This window comes from Lolium perenne, chromosome 7 (genome assembly GCF_019359855.2).
Source record: "Lolium perenne isolate Kyuss_39 chromosome 7, Kyuss_2.0, whole genome shotgun sequence".
NCBI classification, from domain to species: Eukaryota; Viridiplantae; Streptophyta; class Magnoliopsida; order Poales; family Poaceae; genus Lolium; species Lolium perenne.
Genome location: NC_067250.2, coordinates 220,204 through 244,177, shown reverse-complemented (window position 1 = coordinate 244,177; position 23,974 = coordinate 220,204). Strand labels below are relative to the sequence as shown.

General features: G+C 45.7%; 4 protein-coding genes across 4 annotated transcripts; 2 read left to right on the top strand and 2 right to left on the bottom strand.

Annotated features, from left to right (window-relative positions):
- Positions 1–6: 6 nt before the first annotated feature.
- On the bottom strand, positions 7–5,477 carry LOC127311716 (peroxisomal acyl-coenzyme A oxidase 1). Its single transcript, XM_051342183.2, has 14 exons — positions 5,234–5,477; positions 4,132–4,240; positions 3,960–4,021; positions 3,471–3,680; positions 3,138–3,225; positions 2,894–3,056; positions 2,599–2,797; positions 2,187–2,384; positions 1,457–1,588; positions 1,257–1,377; positions 1,005–1,115; positions 850–919; positions 553–736; positions 7–454 (listed from the first exon to the last, which is right to left on the bottom strand). Exons 1-14 carry the CDS (start codon positions 5,384–5,386, stop codon positions 245–247), a joined length of 2,010 nt encoding a protein of 669 aa, XP_051198143.1. The 5' UTR covers positions 5,387–5,477; the 3' UTR covers positions 7–244.
- Positions 5,478–12,273: 6,796 nt separating this feature from the next.
- On the top strand, positions 12,274–14,698 carry LOC127311718 (uncharacterized protein At4g28440). Its single transcript, XM_051342184.1, has 2 exons — positions 12,274–12,672; positions 14,142–14,698. Exons 1-2 carry the CDS (start codon positions 12,345–12,347, stop codon positions 14,423–14,425), a joined length of 612 nt encoding a protein of 203 aa, XP_051198144.1. The 5' UTR covers positions 12,274–12,344; the 3' UTR covers positions 14,426–14,698.
- Positions 14,699–15,369: 671 nt separating this feature from the next.
- Positions 15,370–18,427, bottom strand: LOC127313908 (GDSL esterase/lipase At5g45950). The gene is made up of 5 exons (XM_051344390.2): positions 17,348–18,427; positions 17,129–17,259; positions 16,177–16,410; positions 15,838–16,090; positions 15,370–15,732 (listed from the first exon to the last, which is right to left on the bottom strand). Exons 1-5 carry the CDS (start codon positions 17,913–17,915, stop codon positions 15,545–15,547), a joined length of 1,374 nt encoding a protein of 457 aa, XP_051200350.1. The 5' UTR covers positions 17,916–18,427; the 3' UTR covers positions 15,370–15,544.
- A 1,625-nt stretch (positions 18,428–20,052) lies between these two features.
- LOC127311719 (homogentisate 1,2-dioxygenase) lies at positions 20,053–23,061 on the top strand. Its single transcript, XM_051342185.2, has 8 exons — positions 20,053–20,397; positions 20,483–20,722; positions 20,860–20,939; positions 21,412–21,579; positions 21,678–21,853; positions 22,011–22,080; positions 22,173–22,327; positions 22,440–23,061. Exons 1-8 carry the CDS (start codon positions 20,168–20,170, stop codon positions 22,761–22,763), a joined length of 1,443 nt encoding a protein of 480 aa, XP_051198145.1. The 5' UTR covers positions 20,053–20,167; the 3' UTR covers positions 22,764–23,061.
- Positions 23,062–23,974: the final 913 nt, after the last annotated feature.

The window sequence follows — 23,974 nt, the reverse complement described above, 5'->3', positions numbered from 1 at the left end:
GGTGGATTCAAATGTTCAAAAAATTGTGTACTATAGTAGTAGAGATAATAGAATCATCACATCCATAGTAACCAACTTTGCTACTACAGGCTACAGCTGTCTCTCACGTGCTAGTTTACTGGTACAATCTTTATTCTAACGTCACTGTCCCTCTTGCTATTTTTCACAAGTGACAAACAATCACCTCTCCTTGATTATTATTGCTATAGACTCCGAACACGTCCGTGGACAGATTCAGGATCATTCATAGCCTGGAAAGCTTGAGCTGCTGCTTGAGCAGCGGCCGGAGGTGCTCCTGGTAACCGTCCGGCACCACCGTCTCGTTCAAAGGGTCCTTCCACGCCTCCTCGTACAGCGCCGGGTACACGTTCCCATCATACCGCCCCAGTACGGAAGCCAGGTAGTGGTCTGTGTAATCAAATGCGTCAACCAGCGCCACCGCGTTAGGCCGCACCTGCACCACCCAGCATAGCGATGTAAGACATCCATTCAGCGATAGCTCCACCGTCCCCAAGTGTTACGGCGAGGTTGCAGCAGAGATGATTGGCCTACCTGGGCGTAGAGCTTTCCGAGCTGCTCGTTTGCCAGCGCTCCCTGCTTGGGCGTGATGCACCCCGTCGACAGGAAGTCGCCCAAGTGCTTGTGGAGAAGATGGAGCGCGTAGATGTTGCAGAGGTTCTGGAGCTGATCCTTCACTCCATGGCCAATGATGTCCTGCTGCAGCTTCTCGATGAACCTACATCATATAGGGAGGAGACAAATTGAATGAATACTTGTTCTGGACTATGGAAATACAAAAGCGCCAGGAACCACTTGTTTCCAAAGCAATTTTAAAGCCGAACTACTCACTTGGTCACAATAATCAACTGGACGTGGGCCACAGCAGACTCAAGTAAATCAGGGGAGAGCTCAGAAAAACCTGCAAGGCAGTAGTAATTATCCATGGGCTGTTAAAAAGGGCCTACACGTTTTGATTGTTCTAATTCAGCATCTGTAATACCAACCTTCTTCTTGGCTTGGGGCCTTGCTTATGTTCTGGGCACAATTTACCGCCATCCTCAGCGCCCTAGCTTCAAACACCTCCTTTATGGCAGCAGGATTAAGCCAGTCTTCAGCTGTGGAGAACAATAAATACATGAATTAGTATCATGATCATCACAAGGTCTATAGATTCCCCAGGAGGCTCTAGACAAAATGGCACGTAAGGCTCCAGAAGTTATAATATAAAGAATCTGCCTGGAGATTTAACTGAATACCTGTATTTACAGCACTCTTGCATTGCACCAAGTACTGTATGTTGCCCATGTATGCTGTTGTACCAACAGGTTGCTTCCCAGAGGCCAACTGAGAAACAGTCTTCATTAAGAACCTTGCAACCTGCCAAAAGTGAACCAAGATTAAAAAAAAAAAGCAGGCTAAAAGAGATCAAATCAGAACCAAGGAACATCATGCTAACCTGCAAAAGCAAAACAACATTGTCTCCTTCATAAGTGCAAGCAGGAACATAGACCGCGAACAGTTCAGGAAGCCCACTGCTGTTCAGGTAACCATGCCCACCACACAATTTTCGGCATTCTTCAATTGCATCCTGCATAAGAGATTAGCGTTATCACTGAACAATAATAATAATAATAATAATAATACGTGTGAAATGCATCCATTATATAAAGTGGCTAGACCATGCATATCCTAATACTAAGTTATAACTGTACAGTTTGTAACTTTGCATAGCACCACAACTAATTGTGAAGATTTCGTGTCAAAATAGAAGAATGGGCGTATTTCAAGCTCATGTTTGACATGCTATAAATAATACTCCCTCCGTCCCAAAATATAAGGCATCTAAGGATTAGTTAAAAGTCAATGTTTTTAAAGTTTGACCAAGTTTATACACAAAAATATAAATATTTACAATATTAAATCATTATCAATAGATTCACCCTAAAGTATATTTTCTTAATATGTTAATTTGATATTGTAGATGTAAATATTTTTTTCTAAATATTTGGTCAAAGTTTGTAAGGTTTGACTTTTGACCAATCTTTAGACGCCTTACATTTTGGGACGGAGGGAGTACATGATAAAGATGAACTGATGAAGCAGAAGGTTTCATTTGCAGGATCAGTATGAACCAGTAAACAGGTATAATTGTTGAAGGTATCACTGAATTAGTTGATTATACGTACAGCTGTTGCCGATGTTGTCACGGACTTCAACCCAGCAGTACACGCATGAGCCTCAGGCAGTGTTGAGAAATCCTTAGCTTCCAGCTTCTGTGTGACATCCGTGTATAGCCACTTGAGCCATTCACCCACAAACCTATATGCATAAGCTGAAGCCAGCAAAGGAAAGAGCCTACTTTGTTGAGTCTTGTAATTGAGGACCTGGAAGCAGTTTAAATACATCAGTCACTTGTTGATAGTAAGAAGTTATGCACTCATTTATTATATTTCTTTGCATGACTGATTTTGCTTCTAGTTGGGAGTATTGGCCAGAGTAACAAAATATTTCAAAAACAAATCAAAAACACAGGAGTAAGCATGTCATGTCACTGAAGAAAACAAGCAAATGCCAACTGGAAAAGACTAACTGTAGTACCTGAGTCTCAGGGCCACCAGCTTGGGAACCGAACTGCTTTCGGATAGCACTATACCTTACAGCAATGCAAACAGCACGGGACAAAGCCTTAGAAGCATCTGCAACAATTGTTTGACGAACATAAACCATTGTACCATAAAGAAGCTGCTTTGGTACATCTGAGTGTACATATTTTCCCTCCCTTGTAACTTGAGAAAGCCTGAAATAAATAATCATGACATTTTCTACGAGGGTTATATCAAATTTTATTTGGTAAACACATAAAGTGCCAGAACAGAGCAGTTCATGAACAGACCTCATCAACATTTGATCCCTTGGGATGCGCACATGGTCAAAGCGCAGAACACCATTATCCATGCTGTTATATGCACCACTGCCAAATTTCCCACCAATATCACCAAGAGTAATGCCCGGAAGCGGAGAGTGGTCATCTAAGCTACGCAACTGCACAATGAAACCTGAAGTATGGATGAAAGTGAGTTACGGTTCACAAAGGAAGAGCGCAATTAAACGTCACCATAAAATGCAAAAGGCTCTACCATGTATGCCATAGTCTTTTCCTTCCGTTATCAGACGAGCATACACAACTGCATGAGTGGAAGCTTTTCCCAGGCCACCAGGCCACCACTGCACATAAGAGGGGGCAGGAGAATCATGAATCATGAAAAAAAACTCTTGAGAAAAATCAAAATGCTAGGGAAATATAACTAAGAAAGCAAAATCTTGAAATAAAAAAATACTCCCCCGTTCCATATTAGTTGTCGCTGATTTGGATGTATCCAGACACATTTTTTGGGTAGATACATCCAAATCTGTGACAACTAATATAGAACGGAGGGAGTAGATAGATAAAGTAGGCTACAAAATATTACCTTGCTAGAGGTCAGAGTGGGGCTGTGCATAATAAACTCATCGGTATTTGGATCAAATGTGGCAGTTGTCTCAAGACCCTGGACATTTGAACCATGGCCAAGTTCAGTCTGAGCATAGCATCCAATAATTTGGAACTTGTACGCCATTGGTAACCACTTCTGCTGTTGCTCTTCAGTTCCTTGCCCTTTTATAGCAGGAACAAACATGCCCTGCAAAAGGAATAATTCATATAAAAACGCAGATAATTTAAGTGCATTGAAGTTGAACTTATCAAGGTAAAATATTGTGATGTCTGAAATGAAGTATTGTTAAAAGGAAGGCTCGAAGTGACAATTAATTCTACATCTATATGACAAGCAATTTGTCACACACAGTGCAGGACTAGCTCAAGGGCGTCCCCGGCACATAACTCAAGCGAAAAACAGGCAAATGCTTGAGAGTTGTATGTATTGAGAAACAAGGATATATAGAGAATCGATTTAACATACCCAGTGGAGATCAACGTAACCAGGCTGGTCAACGTACAGCCTCAGCAAATTTGCTTCCTCTTCTGTTAATCCAAAATAAAGGAACATGGACGTACATCAGTGGAGTATATATACATAGAAAAAAAATGGCCGAGAAAGCTTGGGGTCGGGTGTTGTTGGGCAGGCGCAGGACCTGTAAGGCGTAACTCCACGATGCGCTTCCACGCGTGTGCCGCCTTCTTGAGCGTGTCCTTGAACAGCTCCTTCCTGGAGAGCATCGTCCTTGTGTCCTTGCGGAACACCTAGATCGGAAATGAATGGAATTTAAGTGAGCCCTTTCTTTCTATGTGGCGACTTTAGCAGTTGCCACCACCATAGTCACGTGAATGGAACATCTTTACCTCTTGGGTAGAATACAGAACATAATAATGCTAGGCAGTAGTTTGGCTGGGTGTTAGAAGGAAACAGTCCCGCGGAGTTGCTTACAGTGAATGGACTGCCCAGTTTGAAGCTGGAAAATCATAGCGTGTCCTAGTGGTCCAATCAACATTCATGATGATCATAGCATACATATATCCTAGTCGTAGTGGTGTAATCAGCATTCGTGATAGCTACCCGTATGGTGTTTGCGGCAAGGGAAAGTTTTGACTGAACCCCATGACACCTGTACCATCACACTTTTTGGAGTTTTTTCTTTTTCTTTTTTGTACTATCTCTCAAACAATATAACATGTGGATTTGGAACTTTGCAGGTGACTGAAACATTACAAGCAGAAGGTGGAAAAAAAAAAAAAAAAGTAGTTGATGCATCAGTGGAATCCTCCTTGAGCATATTCCTAGTGTGAGCTGGTGAGACAAAACAGGGAGACACTGGAAACCATAAGCATATTCGTAATGCGAGGACGGCAGGGGGTGAAGCATCCAAAGCTGGTAAGGTTGAGTGTGATTATGTCTGACTGAAGTTGGCAGATAATTTTGTGGGATCCGCCAGGCTAAACTAGGTCGCTATAGAGAAATATTTTTTTGTGGGATCCGCCAGGCAAAACTAGTGGAATCGAGGCGAATTACCGGTAGCAGCAAATAATCATGAATGAATACTGGGTAGTGGTCTCCGGGCGGGTGAACTGATGGTTGCGCAGTAGTAATCTTCTAATTTTGGGGATAATAAGTGAAGAGATTGGTGGCAGGAGAAGTGAGATCCATGGCGCCCATGGGTGGTGGGTGGGTGGGGACTGGAATCAATCGAATCGAACCGAATTGGGGAGGGCTGGCTGGATGGATGTATGGATGCTTACAGGGTCTGATGCGACGAGTCTGGCCATGCGGTCGTTGACCTCGACGGCGTGGCGCGAGCCGGCCCAGGCGACCTTCATGGCGTCGACGTCGAACAGCGCCGTGGCCCTCTCCCCGGCGAGGTGGTCCACCTCCCCTCCGTCCAACAGCGCCATGGCTAGCTGGTGGCGAAATTTGTGTGGGTGCTGCCGTGCGGGGAGTAGAAAGGGGGCGAGGCGAGGCGAGAAGCGCGATGGTGCGTGGTGTCGGGGGAGAACACGAAGGCGAGAAGCAAGGAAGAAGGAAAGCGGTACGAGTCGTATTATTTATTAATGGCGTGCGTGCGTGCGTGCTGCTACTGGTCTCCTCCTCCCCTGCTTGTGCTTCTTTCTGGTAGTAGGTAGGTAGGTGTAGATGGCCGGCGCCGGCACCGGCAGCAGTGGTATTGCGGCCGGCCGGCCGGCCTGCCTGCCTGTGGTATTCTACTACGTGCATCACGTGTCCATTTATTTCTTCATCTCATCTCATCTCATCTCATCTCATCTCATCGTCCACCTCGCCTTGCCCCCAATCCGTAACCCTCACCGTATCTCAAATTTTCCCCTTTCTGTTCCGCAAATTGTCATTCTTTGCAGACTAGTGTTCAGATACATTTATATTCGTCATAATAATTACGGAAGAAAAAAAGAAGTAAAGCTAAAAGAAATGCAACTTGGATATCGTGCCTCGCGAGATGTCCAACTTTTGTTGAGCTATTGATGATGGATGGGAGTTATCATGCACCGGCACAATGCGGTTCTGCAATGACATGAGCTTTCTCATCCTTTTGGTCACCACTTGCCATTATCATCTTTATTTATGTTCTGATGAGAATAACAAAAAAAACCAATCAAACAAACACTATATTGTCTAAATTACATAGACAGATATCTAGATGAAGCACATACCTATTAAACCGTTGAACACCTTGTGTGTGAGGTGGTCTCGGTTGGAGTTGTTTGCCCGGAGAGTCGACAAGCATTGGTTGTCGAAAAAGAGTTGCTAGCCGGTCCAGATGGTATAGAGGAAGATGCCAGAACGGCATCCAGAAGCAACAGTGGCATTGAGTTGCCAACGGCCAGATCTAGGTACCATCGGCGCCTTCGAAACAATGGTGAGAGTGACAGTCGAAGCGTGTGAGGGTTTGAGTCGTTGTTGGGAAGTCACCGTCAAACTCTCCGCATTCAAACGAGGGGCGGGTGATAAGGGATTAACTTGTCAATGCCTACAGGTTGTAGACTTAGGGTTTCGCGTAAAGTAGAGGGCAAGTATATCTCCAAGGTTCAACCGAAAAGGTGCTCGACTATGAAAACTATGGTGTATGTTGACAATGGATTCGATCCTTTCTTTCACCTTCGGTTCCCCTTTATATACGAGGCAGAGTCGAGGGTTTCGTGTTACAAATTGTCGTACAAGTTTCTCACGAACAAGTCCTCAAAACTCTCCCAGCTATCGATGGATCCTTCTGGTAACTTCTTCAGCCAAGATCTTGCGGCTCCGCTGAGGTGAACTTGGACGCTTTGCATGGCGTTTCCCTAGTTCCGCCCATCGGCTTCACTGTTTCCAGGTAGTCGACTAACTAGTCCTCTGGATCTTGCAATCTATCAGGTAACTTAAAGCAAGGGAGTCCGCACATGTATTCATCGTTAACTTCTGGCGAGTGTCACCGTTCTCTTGATCTGTTTCCTCGACTTCTTTCTTCACGTGCTCTATCGACTCGAGCTTGTGTCACCGTGTTTCTCGTGTCACCTTGATACGTCCATTTTGCATCACTATTTTATATCATAATTTACTGTTATTCATTGATATATTTCATATTTAGAGATGATACTTATGTTATTTCACCTATTTTGCATGTTTCATGATTATTGGAGAATCATTCACCGGAGTCAGGATTCTGCTGGAAAAAGCACCGTCAGAATGCAATATTTCTGAAGATCAACAATTGACGGAAATTACACTGAAGATCATATTTTTCCAGAAGAATGAGCCAGCCAAAAGGAGGAGCCGAGGAGGGCCGCCATGGCCCCCCCATAGGCCGGCGCGGGCCCTGCCCTGGCCGCGCCGCCTTGTGGGGAGGGGGCCCACAGCCCCCTTCGGCCGCCTCTCCTTCGCGTACTTCTTCTCCCCGAAAACCTAAGCTCCAGGGAATAATCGCGAAGCGACACAGCCGCCTCTGCGGGGCGGAAAACACCAGAGAGAAAAGAGCTCTCCGGCAGGCTGAAATCCGCCGGGGAAATTCCTTCCCGGAGGGGGAAATCGACGCCATCGTCACCACCATCGAGCTGGACTTCATTGGGATCATCATCACCATCATCTCCACCATCGTCACCGCCATCTCCACCGCTGCACCTCGTCACCGCTGTAACATCTAGGGTTGAATCTTGATTGTTTGGTAGGGGAAACTCTCCCGGTATTGATTACTCCTTGTTATTGATGCTACTGAGTGAAACTATTGAACCAAGGTTTATGTTCAGATTGTTTTTCATCATCATATCACCTCTGATCATGTTCCATGTGATGTCTCGTGAGTAGTTCGTTTAGTTCTTGAGGACATGGGTGGAGTCTAAATGTTAGTAGTGAACTATGTTGATTAATATTCAATGATTTGATATTTAAGTTGTGGTGTTATTCTTCTAGTGGTGTCATGTGAACGTCGACTACATGATACTTCACCTTTATGGGCCTAGGGGAATACATCTTGTATTCGTTTGCTAATTGTGGGGTTGCCGGAGTGACAGCAACCTGAACCCCCATTGGTATATCGATGCAGGAGGGATACCAGGATCTCAGAGTTTAAGGCCGTGGTTAGATTTATCTTAATTACTTTCTTGTATTTGAGGATGCTTGCAAGGGGTATAATCACAAGTATGTATTAGTCCTAGGAAGGGCGGTGCATTAGCATAGGTTCACCCACACAATACTTATCAAAACAATGAAGATTAATCAGCTATATGAAGCGAAAGCACTAGACTAAATTCCCGTGTGTCCTCAAGAACGTTTGGTCATTATAAGTAAACAAACCGGATTGTCCTTTGTGCTAAAAAGGATTGGGCCACTTGCTGCAACTATTACTCTCGCATTTTATTTACTTCTACTTTATTTATCTGCTATATCAAAACCCCCTGAATACTTGTCTGAGAGCATTTACAGTGAATCCTTCATCGAAACTGCTTGTCAACACCTTCTGCTCCTCGTTGGGTTCGACACTCTTATTTATCAAAAGTACTACGATACACCCCCTATACTTGTGGGTCATCAAGACTATTTTCTGGCGCCGTTGCCGGGGAGAGAAGCGCTATTGGTAAGTGGAATTGGTAAGGGAAACCTTTACTGTACGTGCTGATTTTATTTACTTTCTTGCTATAATTCATTATGGAGAGATCTTCTCTTGAATTCCTATTTGGAAAATCTACTACTACTGCAAAGGTAGTGGATGAGGCACCATGTGAGAAAGAGGTTCCATACAAAATACCTATGAAAATTATTGAACGTGTTGTGGATAACCGCTGTGAAGGGGATGGAACAGTCCATCCTGGAGATCATTTACTGTTTTTACATGAATTATGCGGGTTATTCAAATGTGCAGGTACTGCTATGGATAAAGTTAGGAAGAAACTATTCTCTACATCACTGTCTGGTAAAGCAGCGCATTGGTATAAATTGCTGAAGAATGGGGATTCTCTTGATTGGAAGGATATTGTGCCTTTATTTTATTCTAAATTCTATCCTCCAAGTGAAATTCACAAAGACCGAAACCGCATATATAATTTCTGGCCTCATGATGGAGAGAGTATTGCCCAAGCATGGGGGAGATTGAAGTCTTTAATGCTCAAATGCCCCATTCATGAGCTTCCTGGTAATATTATCATTGATAATTTCTATGCAAGACTTTCTTTTCAAGATAAAACCTTGCTGGATACTACTTGTTCTGGATCATTTACATGCAACAAAGAAGAGTTTAAAAGGGACCTTCTTGATCGGATTCAGGAGAATACTGAAGGATGGGGGAACGACAAAGATAGAGAGTCAGGTATAAACTATGATTATAAATGCATTGAAATTTTTATGGATACTGATAAATTTCGTAATATGAGTGCTACTTATGGTCTTGACCCTCAAGTTGTTGCAAATTTTTATAAAGCTTTTGCCTCTCATTTTGAATTTCCTAGGAAGAATTTTGATAAGTATCATGAACCGTACAAAGATAAAACTGATTCATCTATAAATAAATGTGTTGAAATTAAAACTGTTGATCATATTCTTCCTGAAGCTTATATTGAAAAAACTCCTTTCCCTTTTAAAATGAAGGAATATTCTTTTATAACTAGTGCGGTTAATAAAAGTGCAAAGAAACCTATAGAACGTGAAGAACAAATAAAGGTTGAACCTGCTATTGCAATAGTTAAGGATCTTGTGACTACAAATGTAGAAGATGGTCATATTATTTTCTGTGAAGATGCTTCTAATATTGTTTCGCATCCTAATAAGTCTAGGAAAGCCAGTGTTCCTATGCTCTCTGTTAGAATTGGTGATCATTGTTATTATGGTTTATGCGACATTGGTGCAAGTATTAGTGTCATTCCTTATGAGCTTTACACGGAAATCATGCATGAAATTGGTTCTTGTGAACTTGAAGATATTGATGTGGTTATTCGGCTAGCTAATAGAGAAACTATCTCTCCTATTGGTATTATTCGAGATGTGGAAGTTCTATGTGGTAAGATTAAATATCCTGCTGACTTTTTGGTACTTGGTTCTGCTGCTAGTAAGACTTGTCCTATTATTTTTGGTAGACCTTTTCTAAATACTTGTGGAGCTATTATAGATTGCAAGAAGGAAAAAATTGTGACTAAATTTGCTGGTGAATCTTATGAGTTTAATTTCTCTAAATTTGCCAAAACTCCTTATAAAGCTGATTTGCCTAACGATGATTTTAGAGTTGAACAGTGTGCATCTATTGCTCTTGCTCCTAATAATCCTTTGCAGCAACATTTGGAGGATAGTGAGAGTGGAGTTTTTAGGGAAGAAAGGAATGAGCTTGATGAAATTTTCCTTCGTCAACCTATTCTTAAACACGACTTACCGGTTGAAGATCTAGGTACAATACCACCACCAAAGGAAGATCCTGTTTTCGATTTGAAACCATTACCTGATAATCTTAAGTATGCTCATATTGATGATAAGAAAATATATCCTGTTATTATTAGTTCTAAGCTTTCAGATTTTGAGGAGGAAAGGTTATTGGAAATATTGAAGAAACACCGAGGAGCTATTGGCTACACTCTTGATGACTTGAAGGGGATTTCCTTGGTATGCTGATTATGCTAACTTTATTGTTTCCAAGTACTTGCCTCCAACCTTTTCAGCTCAGCAAAGGAGGAAATTCTTTTATGACTTGAGGCATTATTTTTGGGATGACCCACACTTATATAAAGAAGGAGTGTATGGTATTATGCGAAGATGTGTTCCCGAATATGAACAACAAGAGATATTGAGTAAGTGTCATGGTAGTGCTTATGGAGGACATCACGCCGGAGATAGAACCGCTCAAAAAGTTCTACAATCAGGTTTCTATTGGCCAACTCTCTTCAAAGATGCAAGAAAGTATATTTTATCTTGTGATGAATGTCAAAGGGTTGGTAATATCTCCAGACGCAATGAAATGCCTATGAACTATACTCTTGTTATTGAACCATTCGATTGTTGGGGATTTGACTTCATGGGTCCTTTCCCTTCTTCAGAAGGTAACACTCATATACTTGTCGCTGTTGATTATGTTACTAAATGGGTGGAAGCCATACCCACAAAAAGTGCTGATGGTGAGACCTCTTTAAGAATGATTTTAGATATTATTTTTCCTAGGTTTGGAGTACCTAGATATATTATGACTGATGGAGGTTCTCATTTTATTCATGGTGGTTTTAGAAAAACTCTTGCTAAATATGGTATTAATCATAGGATTGCTTCCGCTTATCATCCTCAAACTAGTGGGCAAGTAGAATTATCAAATAGAGAAATTAAATCTATCTTGGGAAATTGAAAACTAGGGTGTATGTTGACAATGGATTCGATCCTTTCTTTCACCCTTGATTCCCCTTTATATAGGAGGCAGAGCCGAGGGTTTCGTGTCGTACAAATTACAAACTGTTGACAGGAACATTGGGCCTTTTTACTATTTTGCTACACAATTTCTAATACAACTCTAGTTTCCTTATCGAGAATCTATGGGTTTCCGGGCCTCCAATACTTCTGAACGTGGGCTTCCAGATAACCTCGGGTACTTTATTCGGCAGGCCCTTCCAGCATGCCATGTCAGCGGGGGCGGCGGCAACACGAGAGATGCAATATGAGGGATGGATAATGCGTGGGTTGCTACCATGTCGTAGCCACATGTTGGTATCCTACGTGGTGCCACCTACTAGACGTATCCGACACTTCGAAGCCACTCCTTATGGATTGGCACTAGGGTGGGAGGGATGGACAGTTTATCGAGGCACGTTTCACAAAGGGATGCTGTAGGAGCCGACACTAGGGACCTCGTTTCGTTAATAGAAAATTAAGTTATATGAGTAAACAAAATGTGAAAACTTTGTGAAGACGTGCATCAAGGTCCCTTCCCTCATACCGCTGGAGCGGCATGAAGGAGATGAGACTCATGCTATGGCCGGTGGAGATGGGAGGGAACCCGTCACCGTCTATCTCACGCAAGAGGAAGACCGCCGACCGCCAGGCCTTATGCGCGTGTAGAAGACGAGACGGCGGTATGTATTGATGACGAAGGGTGCACAGAAGCGGAAGCGAAGACCGCCGAAGTGATGCGCTTGAAACAGGCCTTGCGCCCGCTGCCAGGCGGGCCCGTGGGGGTGGAAGATACTTAGAGCTTTAATCGGGCCGGCCCACTGGAGCTGATCTGATTACGCCCACTTGGGCCCGCGTTACGGCTCGTCGCTTCCCCTCCCCCTTTTCTTCGTCTTTCTTTATATACGACTACGAGACGGAGCATCGCAGCAAGGTAACCGCCACCACCACCTCCGCCACCGCCAGAGACGGAATCTCTCTCGCTCGCTCGCTCTAGGGTTTAGGGTTCCGGCGATGTCGACCACCAGGCGCCCTACCTCCAACCTCCGCGCACCCGCACCCGCCTCCGGCCCCGCGCCGCAGCCCGGCAGCAGCAGCAGCACCGCCCCCGCCCCCGCCGCGGCCGCCGGGCCCATCAAGCTGCGCAAGCCCGTCTTCACCACCGTCGACAAGCTCGAGCCCATGACGGAGGGCAACAACCTCGTCGCCCGCGTCCTCTCCGCCCGCACCGTCCTCGACAAGTCCCTCCCCAACCTCACCTCCTTCCGCCGCACCCAGGTCGCCGAGTGCCTCGTCGGGGACCACACCGGCACCGTCCTCTTCACCGCCCGCAACCACCAGAGTATGCCCCTACTTTCCCCTCCCATCCATCTAGGTTGCCCGCGCGCTCGATTCGTCCCATGAACGAATCTGCCTTTTAGACGTGCCCGTACGTGTACGTTTATTCCGCCACGTATATATCAGTTTGTTCCACGACGCGTCCTAGATCAAGTTTACTTCGCTAGTCCATGGCCGATGGTTTTGTTAGATCTGCTTCTGCGTTGCTGCTAGCTGCTGCATTGATCTGTACATGCTTCTTGATCTACGGACTGTTGGGGAGATCGACACAATTGCTTCCAGTTAGACTACAGTCATCATTTGATTTCCTGTTGCATGCGGCTAGTGTTGGTAGCCATGTATTTGGGTCCTGCATTTGGGGTACCAAAGCTTTAAAAGTCTTGCATTTGCTTTGGATAAATCCTTGAGCTTGGATTGTGTGCGTATGATTTCAAGGACGTGTAGCTTGCTCTCTTGTTTATGCTTGTTTCTCATCAACTGTTTGGGTTTCAGTTTCTGTTTCGCACTGGGGGAAATTGACCTGTTGCATACACGAATCAAAGGAAGACGAATCCACTTACACCGCAGTTGCCATATCAGCGTTATATCTTCTGTTACAGTGACCGTACGACCATGTGCAATTTGCACAACTAATGTGGATACATGTTTACTACTACTGTAGTAATTATCACGCTAGTCGTGCGTACATGATTTAATCAAAGGGCGTGTAGCTTACATTGTTGTTCATCAACTGTTGGGGGGATCAGTAACAGTTACCATGGTATAATCGTCATTGTTTGGTTTTCTGTAACACTAATGCTGGTAGCTCTCCCTTTGGAAAATGGTTTAGCATCCATTGCAGAAAGCTCACTTGCTGCATATATATGATTTGAAGGGTCATGCACAAGATCAATTCACTTAAGCTGCAGCTACCGTATCAGCATTTTATTTTCTGTTATAGTGATCATACAACCTCACTTTACTGCCATGTTATTTTTGATACATAATGTGCACTAATAACTTGAATGTGAGATATGTCCATTGGGATATATATATGTACCTAAGCAAGATAGGTTTGCCTGTCGTGTTGAAACATCTGTAAATTTGTCGTTTATGCTGGAGGTAGATGCATGTGACAAGTTAACTCATTTTCCAAAGTAAGATTCATATATGCATATGCTCCAGGCTTGATCCAAGTGAAACTGTGGATGATGTTGTGCATCTGTGATGATCCATAACACATGTTGTTGATTAGGGAATAATAGTGGACGCCCATAAGCTGGTTATTTAAGTCTGCTGGATGATGTGTGTTTATACGCTCCATACTACATAATCTGTTATCCCTGCATGTTTAGTTCGCACCATGTTAATGTTTTATTCATCTGATTTAGTTTCATTTAAGTTATATGAATAATATCTTGTCTATAGTAATGCTCTGCTTACAAAGTTGCAGCACACAGGCTAATCTAACGAGTGGCATTTTCCTGTCAACAGTTGAGATGGTGAAGCCAGGGAACACAGTGATCTTCCGCAATGCCAGGATCGACATGTTCAAGGATACGATGAGGCTGGCGGTGGACAAGTGGGGCCTGATTGAGGTGATCGAGGAGCCTGCTGGCTTCAAGGTGAATGAGGACAACAACGTATCGAAGGTGGAGTACGAGCTGGTGAACGTGGTGCCGGAGAAATCGAAGAAGTCGGAGAAGGCAAATGTGAAGTCGGAGAAGGCAAATGTGAAGCCGGAGAAGGCGAATGTGAAGTCGGAGGAGCGTTATTGAGCTGTGCGTCGGACCGGCTCTCTCTGACTGTGGACAAGATTTTGAGGCAGTGGGTAGCAGTAGATTCACTTTATCATCCTGGAATGCGCCATTAGTAAGGCTCTTAAGCAAGTGGCTTTGTCTGTTGAGAAAACAGAAGGTCTGATCTCTGTTCGGGTTTATGGATGGAGTGTGTTTTGTGTTGGTGGCGGCGTGTAATTGGCCATCCTACTAGAACTTGTTTAAGATGTTGCAGTTTCGAATGTTATGATGGCAATGTTCTGGGATTATCAAGTGATGTGCTCTTCTGATTTCTGATTACTAGTGTTGACAATTATTTCTATATATCCATATATGGGCTCTGCAGGTTGTTTAATCTCCTGATTCGAGGTAGCAGAAGATTGTCAATCATGAATCCTGATACTTGTTGCCTGCTGCCATTTCATATCCTTTTATGTGGTTAATGTTTTCGTGTTGTCATTTCCCTACATATCTGTGATCTGATTTAGGGAAAATCCAGAACATTTTCCTGATTAAGATTTGTGGTTTCATAGCAGGATTATAGTGTAGCTACCTCTCTTACCCCTTCATCGATGTAACATCGGCAAGAACCACTGTAAGGAATTGACCTGCCTTTTTCGAATCAATTTCTTCATGCTGATCCACCCAATTAAATCTTTGTCTGTTTCTTACAATTGCACAATTTAACACTTGTTTCATATATACCCCCCTACAAGCTTATTAAGATCATCAAGAAAACATGTCCTGATGCCATGAAACACATAGACAACCAATCTGCTACCCCGAGCAATAAATTAGATAATCTATCATCTATTGGAAAGACGATGTAGGTTAGGATAAGTACGATTGAAGCCACTTTCAGAGGCATCTCTCCTGGTGATCCTGCTCCTAGTGATAACAGCAAAGATAAGGATAAAGATAAAAACAAAGATGACAAGAGCAAGGATGATAACTGCAAATCACTTTAGTCTTACAACTCAAGTATATTGCAGAACACTTGAATATAGCACAAGTCACTGATGTTAAAAAAAAGGAAGGAGAAACGATCCCACTGCCAGTGCAACCTTAACAGACAGGCTCGATCCACATAAGGATGAGGATCCTTTTGAGCTTTAGCACCTAGCTGTAGAGTCCAGCAATGGAGTCCAGCATCAGACTTGTGATAAGTTGGTTTGTTGTCTCTGTTGGATGGACGGCATCCCAGTAGAGATACTTGCTAGGATCTGGGCATGTCCTTCGCCCTCTGCATGTCTGACCAACTTCGATCATCCCTGATCCGCAGCACCCTCTTGATACCTCCGACAACCCTACCGTTCATTCATCCAGACATTACATAAAAATAAAAGATCGATTAATCACGCTTAAGAAATGCTGCATCATGCCAATGTCCAAAAGAAATGTGAAATGCATACCATAACTCTGAGGGTTATCTGTTGCCTCCCGTATGATTGTGTAGGTGTCTATGTAGGCACTTTTTAACCGGGGTTGGTAGTTGATGAAATTCGATAGCTGAATCAGCCTCGAGTTGAAGGAAGCCGCTAGCTGGTTTAAGTTGCTGTCGCATCCATCTGGACCCCTTCCAAGCAATGTTCTCGCTATCGGTAAACATCCGATCGGTGGTAGCCCGACAAATAAGAATCTTCTCCCTCCAAGCATTCTCATCACCTGCATGTGACATCCAACATTGATTACAGAACATCCAAGTTATATATGCCGGATGCTAGCTAGTTTGGTCCCAAACTCATGTGTACCTGGGTATAGTTGCCGAGGCGTGATATCAGGTTGTTCTCATAACGCAGCATGCCAATAGGACCAGCTGACCGGTTTGATGCGATGTAGTTTAGAAGCATGTCATTTGTGCCAGCGCTTATGACGAAGGTAGCCCTGTTAACAAGCCTCTCCGCTCTTCTTGGTCCGTGCAATGCTCGGATCAGTAGCTTGTAGCGCCAGAAGTGCCATAATTGTCTCCGAAATGGCAACGCGCTCTGTAAGTAAGAAGCTTAGCTAGCTATGCTACTACAGTACTAATTGTGGAGTACCCTCCAATTAAGCTTGCACAGGTTGCTTGCCATAAGCTTACCATCTAAGAAGTTTCTCTGCTTAACTCATGTTACCATTTTGATGTGCAATTGCAAATGACTAGCTCAATTTTGTTTTGATTTCTTCAATAACATTACCTTTTATATTTACCCTCCAAGTAAGCCTTACGAATGAAGTGAATGGAACAAGTACTCCCTCCAGTTCATATTAAATGACTCAACTTTGTCTAGATAGGCATGCATCTAGTCCAAAAACTTAACTAGATTCATACGAATCTATACAAAGTAGAGTCCATCAATATGAACCGGAGAGAGTACTGAACTTTTTGGTGCTGTTTAGATAAACCTTGATGCATGATCAGTCATGACTTTATGGCCTACTATATATGTATAAGTTCACTCTACTACATGGTTTTCCTTTCTTTCTCTGTACTCCCCCCTTGTGTTCTAGGGTTGGTGTAAAACCTTGAGCTGCCTTAGCTCCCTTAATAAATTTTAGGTAGGGGTTTTCCCCTTCCTACTTGATGGAAAAAAAAACTCTACTACATGGTAGATTCTTTCCATGTGAATAATAAGACATGAATTCACTAATATCACTATCAAATAGATGACTTTCATGCAGTGATCTAACAGAAAATATTAACAATTGTTGTCAATGACATACTAATGTGCTGGCAGTGATATCGTCGTATCCAGAGCCTGCTGATGCAAAGCTCACACCCTTCCTGAGTTGGCCCAGCTTCAACGTCGGGTCAAGAAAGCCTGGAATAGTCCCCTGTATGCCAAGCTTATCCGCTGCACAACAGGCAAATCTGTCAGCCAGGTATCCTAAACAGTAGACAGATAAATGTGTGAAAGGAGAGGGAGAAGTTTGTTCCGTTACCCAGCATATCGGTGGCTAGCCTGCCATTCGAGAAGCGTCCAGTCGGCCTCCGGCCATAGAAGTGGATGCCGTAGGGCAGGAAGTTCGCCTTGGCGGTCGTCCTCAGACGGTTGTTGTTTCCAGGATCCACTGTCGAGTCCCCAAATATGAGGAGTGTAGTGCAGCCGACAGTGTAGTTGTTGGCCCTCGCTCTGGGTGGTGGTGGCGGTGGCGCCGCCAACACGGGTTCCTGTGGTGGCACAACCTGCCGTGGCGGCGACGGAGGGTCGGGCCTCGGAGGAGCCACTGGCCGTGGTGGTGGCAGCGGTGGATCCTGCCCCCGAGGAACCGCTGGCGGCGGGGCTCGTCCGTGCGGCGGTCCGTGTGGCCGTCGCCGTGGCTGCGGTGGTGCTGTTGCGCGCCGCGGTGGTTGAGGAGCCTGCAGTGGTGCTTCTGGCTGCGGAGCCTCTGTTGGCAGCGGTGGAGATGGTGTTGCCGACGCCTCTGCTGGTGAGGGTGCTGTTCTTGCGCAATGCAGCTCTCCGGCAAGCAGCAGCGCTGCTGCTACAACAATCGCAAAACCCCTCATGGCTCTCGTAGACAACACCAGAACGTCAGCTAGTTTTCATCTATATATGGAGGATGCAAAAAATCATGCCTAGTATATGTGGATGAAGAGAGGGCAGGCCTGGTGAGAAGAATGCGGGCTGCAGCCACAAGGTTGCAATGCAAGGTGGCTTGGTGCCCGTTAGGTGAGCGCTTGTTACTTTGGGTCACTTTGTGTGAGCAGCAGCTGGGTAGAGCTCTGCACAGGATTTCTAGGTGTTTGCAGTCCCTTGCTAGTAAGTAGTTCTAGGTGGAAAAATAGGAGTGGGGGTAGATAATTTGCTTCACTGGTTTCTCATCTTCTTGTGTTACCTGTTGCTTCCAGACAGGTTTAATCCACTATGTCTGAAACCACATCCATGCGGCGAAGAGGATATTCCTTGATGAACTTAAAAGAGATCTATTTATTAGAGCGCTGATCTATATACAACCTCATGCATTTTTTTTTGTTTTTGTTTCAATTTACAGCTTTTGTTATGATTACATTTTAGTGTCTATTTGTATTGTTCATGATTTGAATAGTCAGGGAAGTATTTGGGTGCTGATCTTGAAGAGAGGTAGTGTTTTGCATCCTAGGGGTATATATATATGTATAGGTGTGTTTGGCTGTGAGCTTTGATGATGCCAAGTTGGCAACTTAGGAGGTTTGGTGATTTTCAGTTTGTTTACAGAGGTCTCATGAGGTAACCGTGTTTCAGGCATATATATTCAGCAGGAAAGATAGGCAGCGTGTTTCAGCAGTAAGTCACTGACTGTAACTGCATTTCCAGCAGTCAAGGGTGTTGAAATTCAGGCATTAATCCATGCTACTATGCTCCAGTTTGTTGTATTATATACAGTACAGGCATGACAGAGGTATTTACATATCTAAGTTAGTACAAGTGTTTAGCACTAGTATGGTATCGTGAATAGTCTGACTCTCTAGGGTGTGTTTGGTAGGTCGGCCCAACCCAACAATTCTCATCTCAGCAGAGATTTCTAAGATTTTGGCTGTTTGGTAGACCGGCTCTCCCATGTGGGCACTGCCCAACTGACCCGGAAAAGGCCTCTCAGCCCTGCCCGGTAGAGAAGCTGAAATCGAGCTTCGCATCTGGGCAGGGCTGACCTCGCCCGAAAAAAATCCCACGCACCCGCGCCTGGGCGGAAATCCAACAGGGGTCAGGACGCCCCGACCTCATTTTCCCCCAACTCGCTCTCGGACGCGCGCCCCGCACCTTCACGACGTCCTCCGCGCGCCGCCCCCCGCTCTTCACGCCGGCCTCTACGACGCCTCGTCGACGCCGGACGCCGGACGCCGCCGCCTCGACGCCGGTGGCCGCCCGCACCCCGCACCTTCACGCCGAGCTCCTTCTACCGGGACATCCATGGTCGGCGGAGATCCCTCTCCTCGGCCGCCATCGGAGCTCCTCGCCACGGAGCCGACTTGCCGGAGTTTCCTCGCCACGAGCATATGCGGATGGCCACCGTGAGCTTCCTCACCCCGACCACCACCGGAGCTCCTCGCCACGGCTAACACCGCGACGGCCACCACGGCCATAACCGCGACGGCCGGCGCCGCTATGGTCGACCACACGGCCAGCGCCGCGACGGCCAGCCACAGCCAGCGCCGCGACGGCCAGCCACAGCCTCGCGCCGCCACCGAAGCTTGCTCGCCGGAGCTTCCTCGCCGGAGTTTACTCGCAGGGACCCGATTGCGTTTTGTACAGGGACCCGATTGCAAATCTTAGACCTCCTCAGCATCTCTCACCATATACAACCCACCAAACAACAGATGCACTCAGAATATCTCAACCCACACGAGCTACCAAACACGTGAAAAAATCTGAGCTTAGCCTAGTTAGAGACAGCTTGTATGAAGGCAGATAGCTATTCTCCATTGGCCCGGGCTACCAAACACACCCATATGTACTGTATTGCTTACGTGGTTATGTTTGAGATGTGAAGCATCAAATTAATGGGTTGTTGTTAATCTGCTGCTAATCAACCTGGTCGGCTGGCTGAATATTTTGGACGGCTGCGATTCGAAGACTAGTAGATGACGAGGGCGCTGAGTCATCAGCACCAGCGGGAGCGTAGAGAGTTTGAGATCAACTCTGACGGACACTTCCAACACGCTAGCCGACGACGACGGCGAGGCGAGCAGAGAGAGAGAGAGAGAGTCACTCACGGCTTGCTTACTTGCCACTCGCTCATCGCCGGCCTCCCGGAGCTACACGCATTCGCCAGCCAGCCGCCATGTCCAGCTCCAACTCCAACCCCAACGACCCACCGCCGCCGCCGCCGCAGCTCGAGGGGGACGACACCTACAGGTACCTGTCGGGGCTGGGCAACAGCTTCTCGTCGGAGGCGGTGCCGGGCTCCCTCCCAGTCGGCCAGAACAGCCCGCTGCTCTGCCCGCTCGGCCTCTACGCCGAGCAGCTCTCCGGCACCTCCTTCACCACCCCGCGCCACCGCAACCTCCGCACGTACCCACCCACCCACCCACCTACCTTCTTCCTCCCCGACCTGCTCCTCCAAGATCCATGAATTCTTACTCACCACCAACTGCAGGTGGCTGTACCGGATCAAGCCGTCGGTGACCCACGAGCCCTTCCACCCGCGGGACCCGCCCAACCGCCGCCTCGTCGGGGACTTCGACGACCGCACCACCACCGTCGCCACCCCCACCCAGCTCCGGTGGAGGCCGCAAGAGGTGCCGCGCGCCCCGCCCCATGTCGACTTCGTCGACGGCCTCTATACCATCTGCGGCGCCGGCAGCTCCTTCCTCCGACACGGATTCGCAATCCACATGTACTACTGCTCAATCTACCTCTCTGTGCTTGTAGCTTACTAGGCTTTACGCTTCAGTGTTTAGTTCATGCTGGTGGCATCATGTTCCAGGTTCAGACCAAATGGAACGACTCATTAACTTCTCACTCATGTTGTAGGTATGCTGCAAACAAGTCTATGGATGGATGCGCCTTCTGCAACGCCGACGGTGATTTCCTCATTGTGCCTCAGCAAGGAAGTAAGTTTTTCTTGCTTCACCCCATGCAATTTACACACATCTCTTAGACTCTCACTGTTACTTACCTGTCGACAAACATGTTCATGGCTTATGCGTAGCAAACTAGGCGGTATTCTACCTTGTCTCTGCTGTCCTATCGCTTGGCAGCCATTTTAGTGGAATTGTCTCAACATTCAGCCACACAAAGCACCATTTTATTTTTTTATTTTTTTTATTTTAGTAACACCAGACCCCACTACCACTACAGTTACAATCACATCTTTCTGTTGTTCCCCAAAATTTTGTGCTCTGGCATCCTTTTCAGTGCTCCACCTGTGCCGTTTTATGTCGTTATGTGCGATTGCTGACATTTACTTTTATATTTCTAAAAGAAATAGAAACATTTACTTAATGCAACTCCTGTCCAGCCATGCTTACCTTTGATGGGAATGTCTATCCTCATTATCTTCCATGGTTTTGGTGTCAAGCCCAGAGTTATTGATCACAACTGAATGCGGAAAGATGCTTGTGCCGCCCGGTGAAATTGTGGTCATTCCTCAAGGTTTCCGATTCGCTGTCGACTTGCCTGACGGCCCTTCGCGTGGCTATGTTTCCGAGATTTTTGGTGCCCACTTCCAGCTCCCTGATCTTGGCCCAATTGGTAATACTCATGTGCCTTCGCTTTTTAGTTTATCTGTTACTGTTTGGAATTGACAGGTCATGCTGTTGTGAGATGCTTAAAAATTAACTTGGTTGCAGGTGCTAATGGTTTGGCTTCGGCAAGGGATTTCCTTTCTCCCACAGCATGGTTTGAGCAAGCCCACCGCCCTGGATATGTAATAGTGCAGAAGTATGGTGGTGAGCTATTCACCGCCACACAGGACTTTTCGCCGTTTAATGTGGTAGCGTGGCATGGAAATTATGTCCCGTACAAGGTAACCAGCCATTTCAGTATGCCAGTGCCTGGTTGATTCACTTTTAACTGTTAAACATTATCTTCTCTTTTCTGCATAACTGATCAGGAATAGCTGTCTGGTTGCTTCGTGTCCAACACATGCCATATTTGCCTAACTTGATCTTATTTCCTTTCAGTACGATCTGAGTAAGTTCTGTCCATTTAATACCGTCTTGTTTGATCACGCCGACCCATCAGTAAACACAGGTGATTGCTTCGCACTGAGATAATTCCGTTTGGGGGGCATTTGAGCTGCTTCTTGGATTGTGTTGTGTGAGTAACGTTTTCTCAATTTTCAGTGCTGACTGCTCCAACTGATAAGCCTGGCGTCGCACTACTTGATTTTGTGATATTCCCTCCACGATGGCTTGTCGCCGAGAACACGTTCCGTCCTCCGTACTATCATCGCAACTGCATGAGCGAGTTCATGGGTTTGATCTATGGGATATATGAGGTAATCTCTAGCCTCCTTATCATAAATTCTCTGTGGTGAATTATTAATCAAACTAGTTCTAGTTGTGTTGGATGGTGGTTGTTCCCTGAACTGAACTGAACTTGTGGTGCAGGCTAAAGCCGATGGTTTTCTCCCCGGAGGCGCCAGCCTCCACAACTGCATGACACCGCACGGACCGGACACCAAGACGTACGAGGCAACAATCAGCAGGCTCGGTGGCGACGCAAACGAGCCGTCGAGGCTGCGCGGCACTCTGGCCTTCATGTTCGAGTCGGCACTGATCCCCCGTGTGTGCCGTTGGGCTCTCGAGTCGCCGTCACGGGATCTGGACTACTACCAGTGCTGGATTGGGCTCAAGTCCCACTTCTCACACGAGGACCTTCATGGAGACGATAGACCTGCGGCAACCGGTGGCAACAAGGATGACAAGAACTAATAGCTCCCCAGAATCAATAGCTCTGGTTCCTCAGGTAGGAATAAATTCCCAGGCCATGTATACTAGCTACCTGTGTAAAGGACAATAATCCAGTAGGAATAAGCAGCTGCAGCATGTACAAATCTATCCTCCTAGCCAACCCAATCCAATCCCATATTCTTATCCGATCGTGTATGTGTATATCATAAGCAAAGAAGCATGTCAACTAGACTAGACTGGTGTGTGTAACATAAGCAAGGAGAACATGATGAAGATTGTTTGTACGACAAGAGGAAGAAATAAAAAAGCATATACTTGTAACTTGTTGGTGATGCAATGGCATTGGCCATGATGTGGATGTGTGAGCTTTTCAACAAAAAAGGAAGGAGAAAAGGAGGTGTGGTGGTGTGACATGCAACTGCATCAGGATCAGGATAGCAGCAAGCAGCCTTGAGCAAGGCAAGAGCTGCCGGTGTCTGTTTCTGAAGCTTTCTCGGGTAGGGACTGTCCTGGGCAGGGGAATGCATGGTTCAGATTCAGAGTCTTTGCGTGCTCTGTATCTGGTGGAATGGATGGATGCGGAAGTTGGAACAAACAACATGTTATATTGTTTTCTTGTGGGAGTGGCCCATCCATGTGTTGGTTGTTGGGGGATTATCTGCTGATTGCTGATTGGAGATAGTACTAGTACTATATGGTGATTAGATTATGTGATTGGTGCTGGATGCCATTTGTCTCGTTCCTTGACTTTAATTTTACTTTTATCATCACGCGTATGCAACACGGATGGAGAGAAATCGTGCCCACGGAATCTCTCTTATTTGTTGCTCTACAAATTTAGCTAGTACTGTTAGACTAGGTATACCAGAGTTGTTGTTGCAGACTAATCAATCAGTCAATCAGCCAATTGCTCATTTGCCTGTGTTGAGCTCATCAAAGGTTAACTGTCTAAAAACAGTACCAATTTCAACGAAGTAGTAGGATCAGCTAGGTCAGCCTTCTCTCTCTCAAAAAAAAAGAGAAGAAGCTAGGTTAGCCATGTCGACTGCTGACTGGATCGAGCTTGGTATTCAACACGCGTACGTATCGGTAACTTGCGAGGAAAGGTGATGAGAGTTCACACGGCATTAGCAACCACCGCCAATTAAGTGATACTTATCCGGAGCTGCAAAGAGCGTCATCAAAATCAACACGGGAGGAAGTGCTTAGCTACTGTACTAATAGCCAGTGCT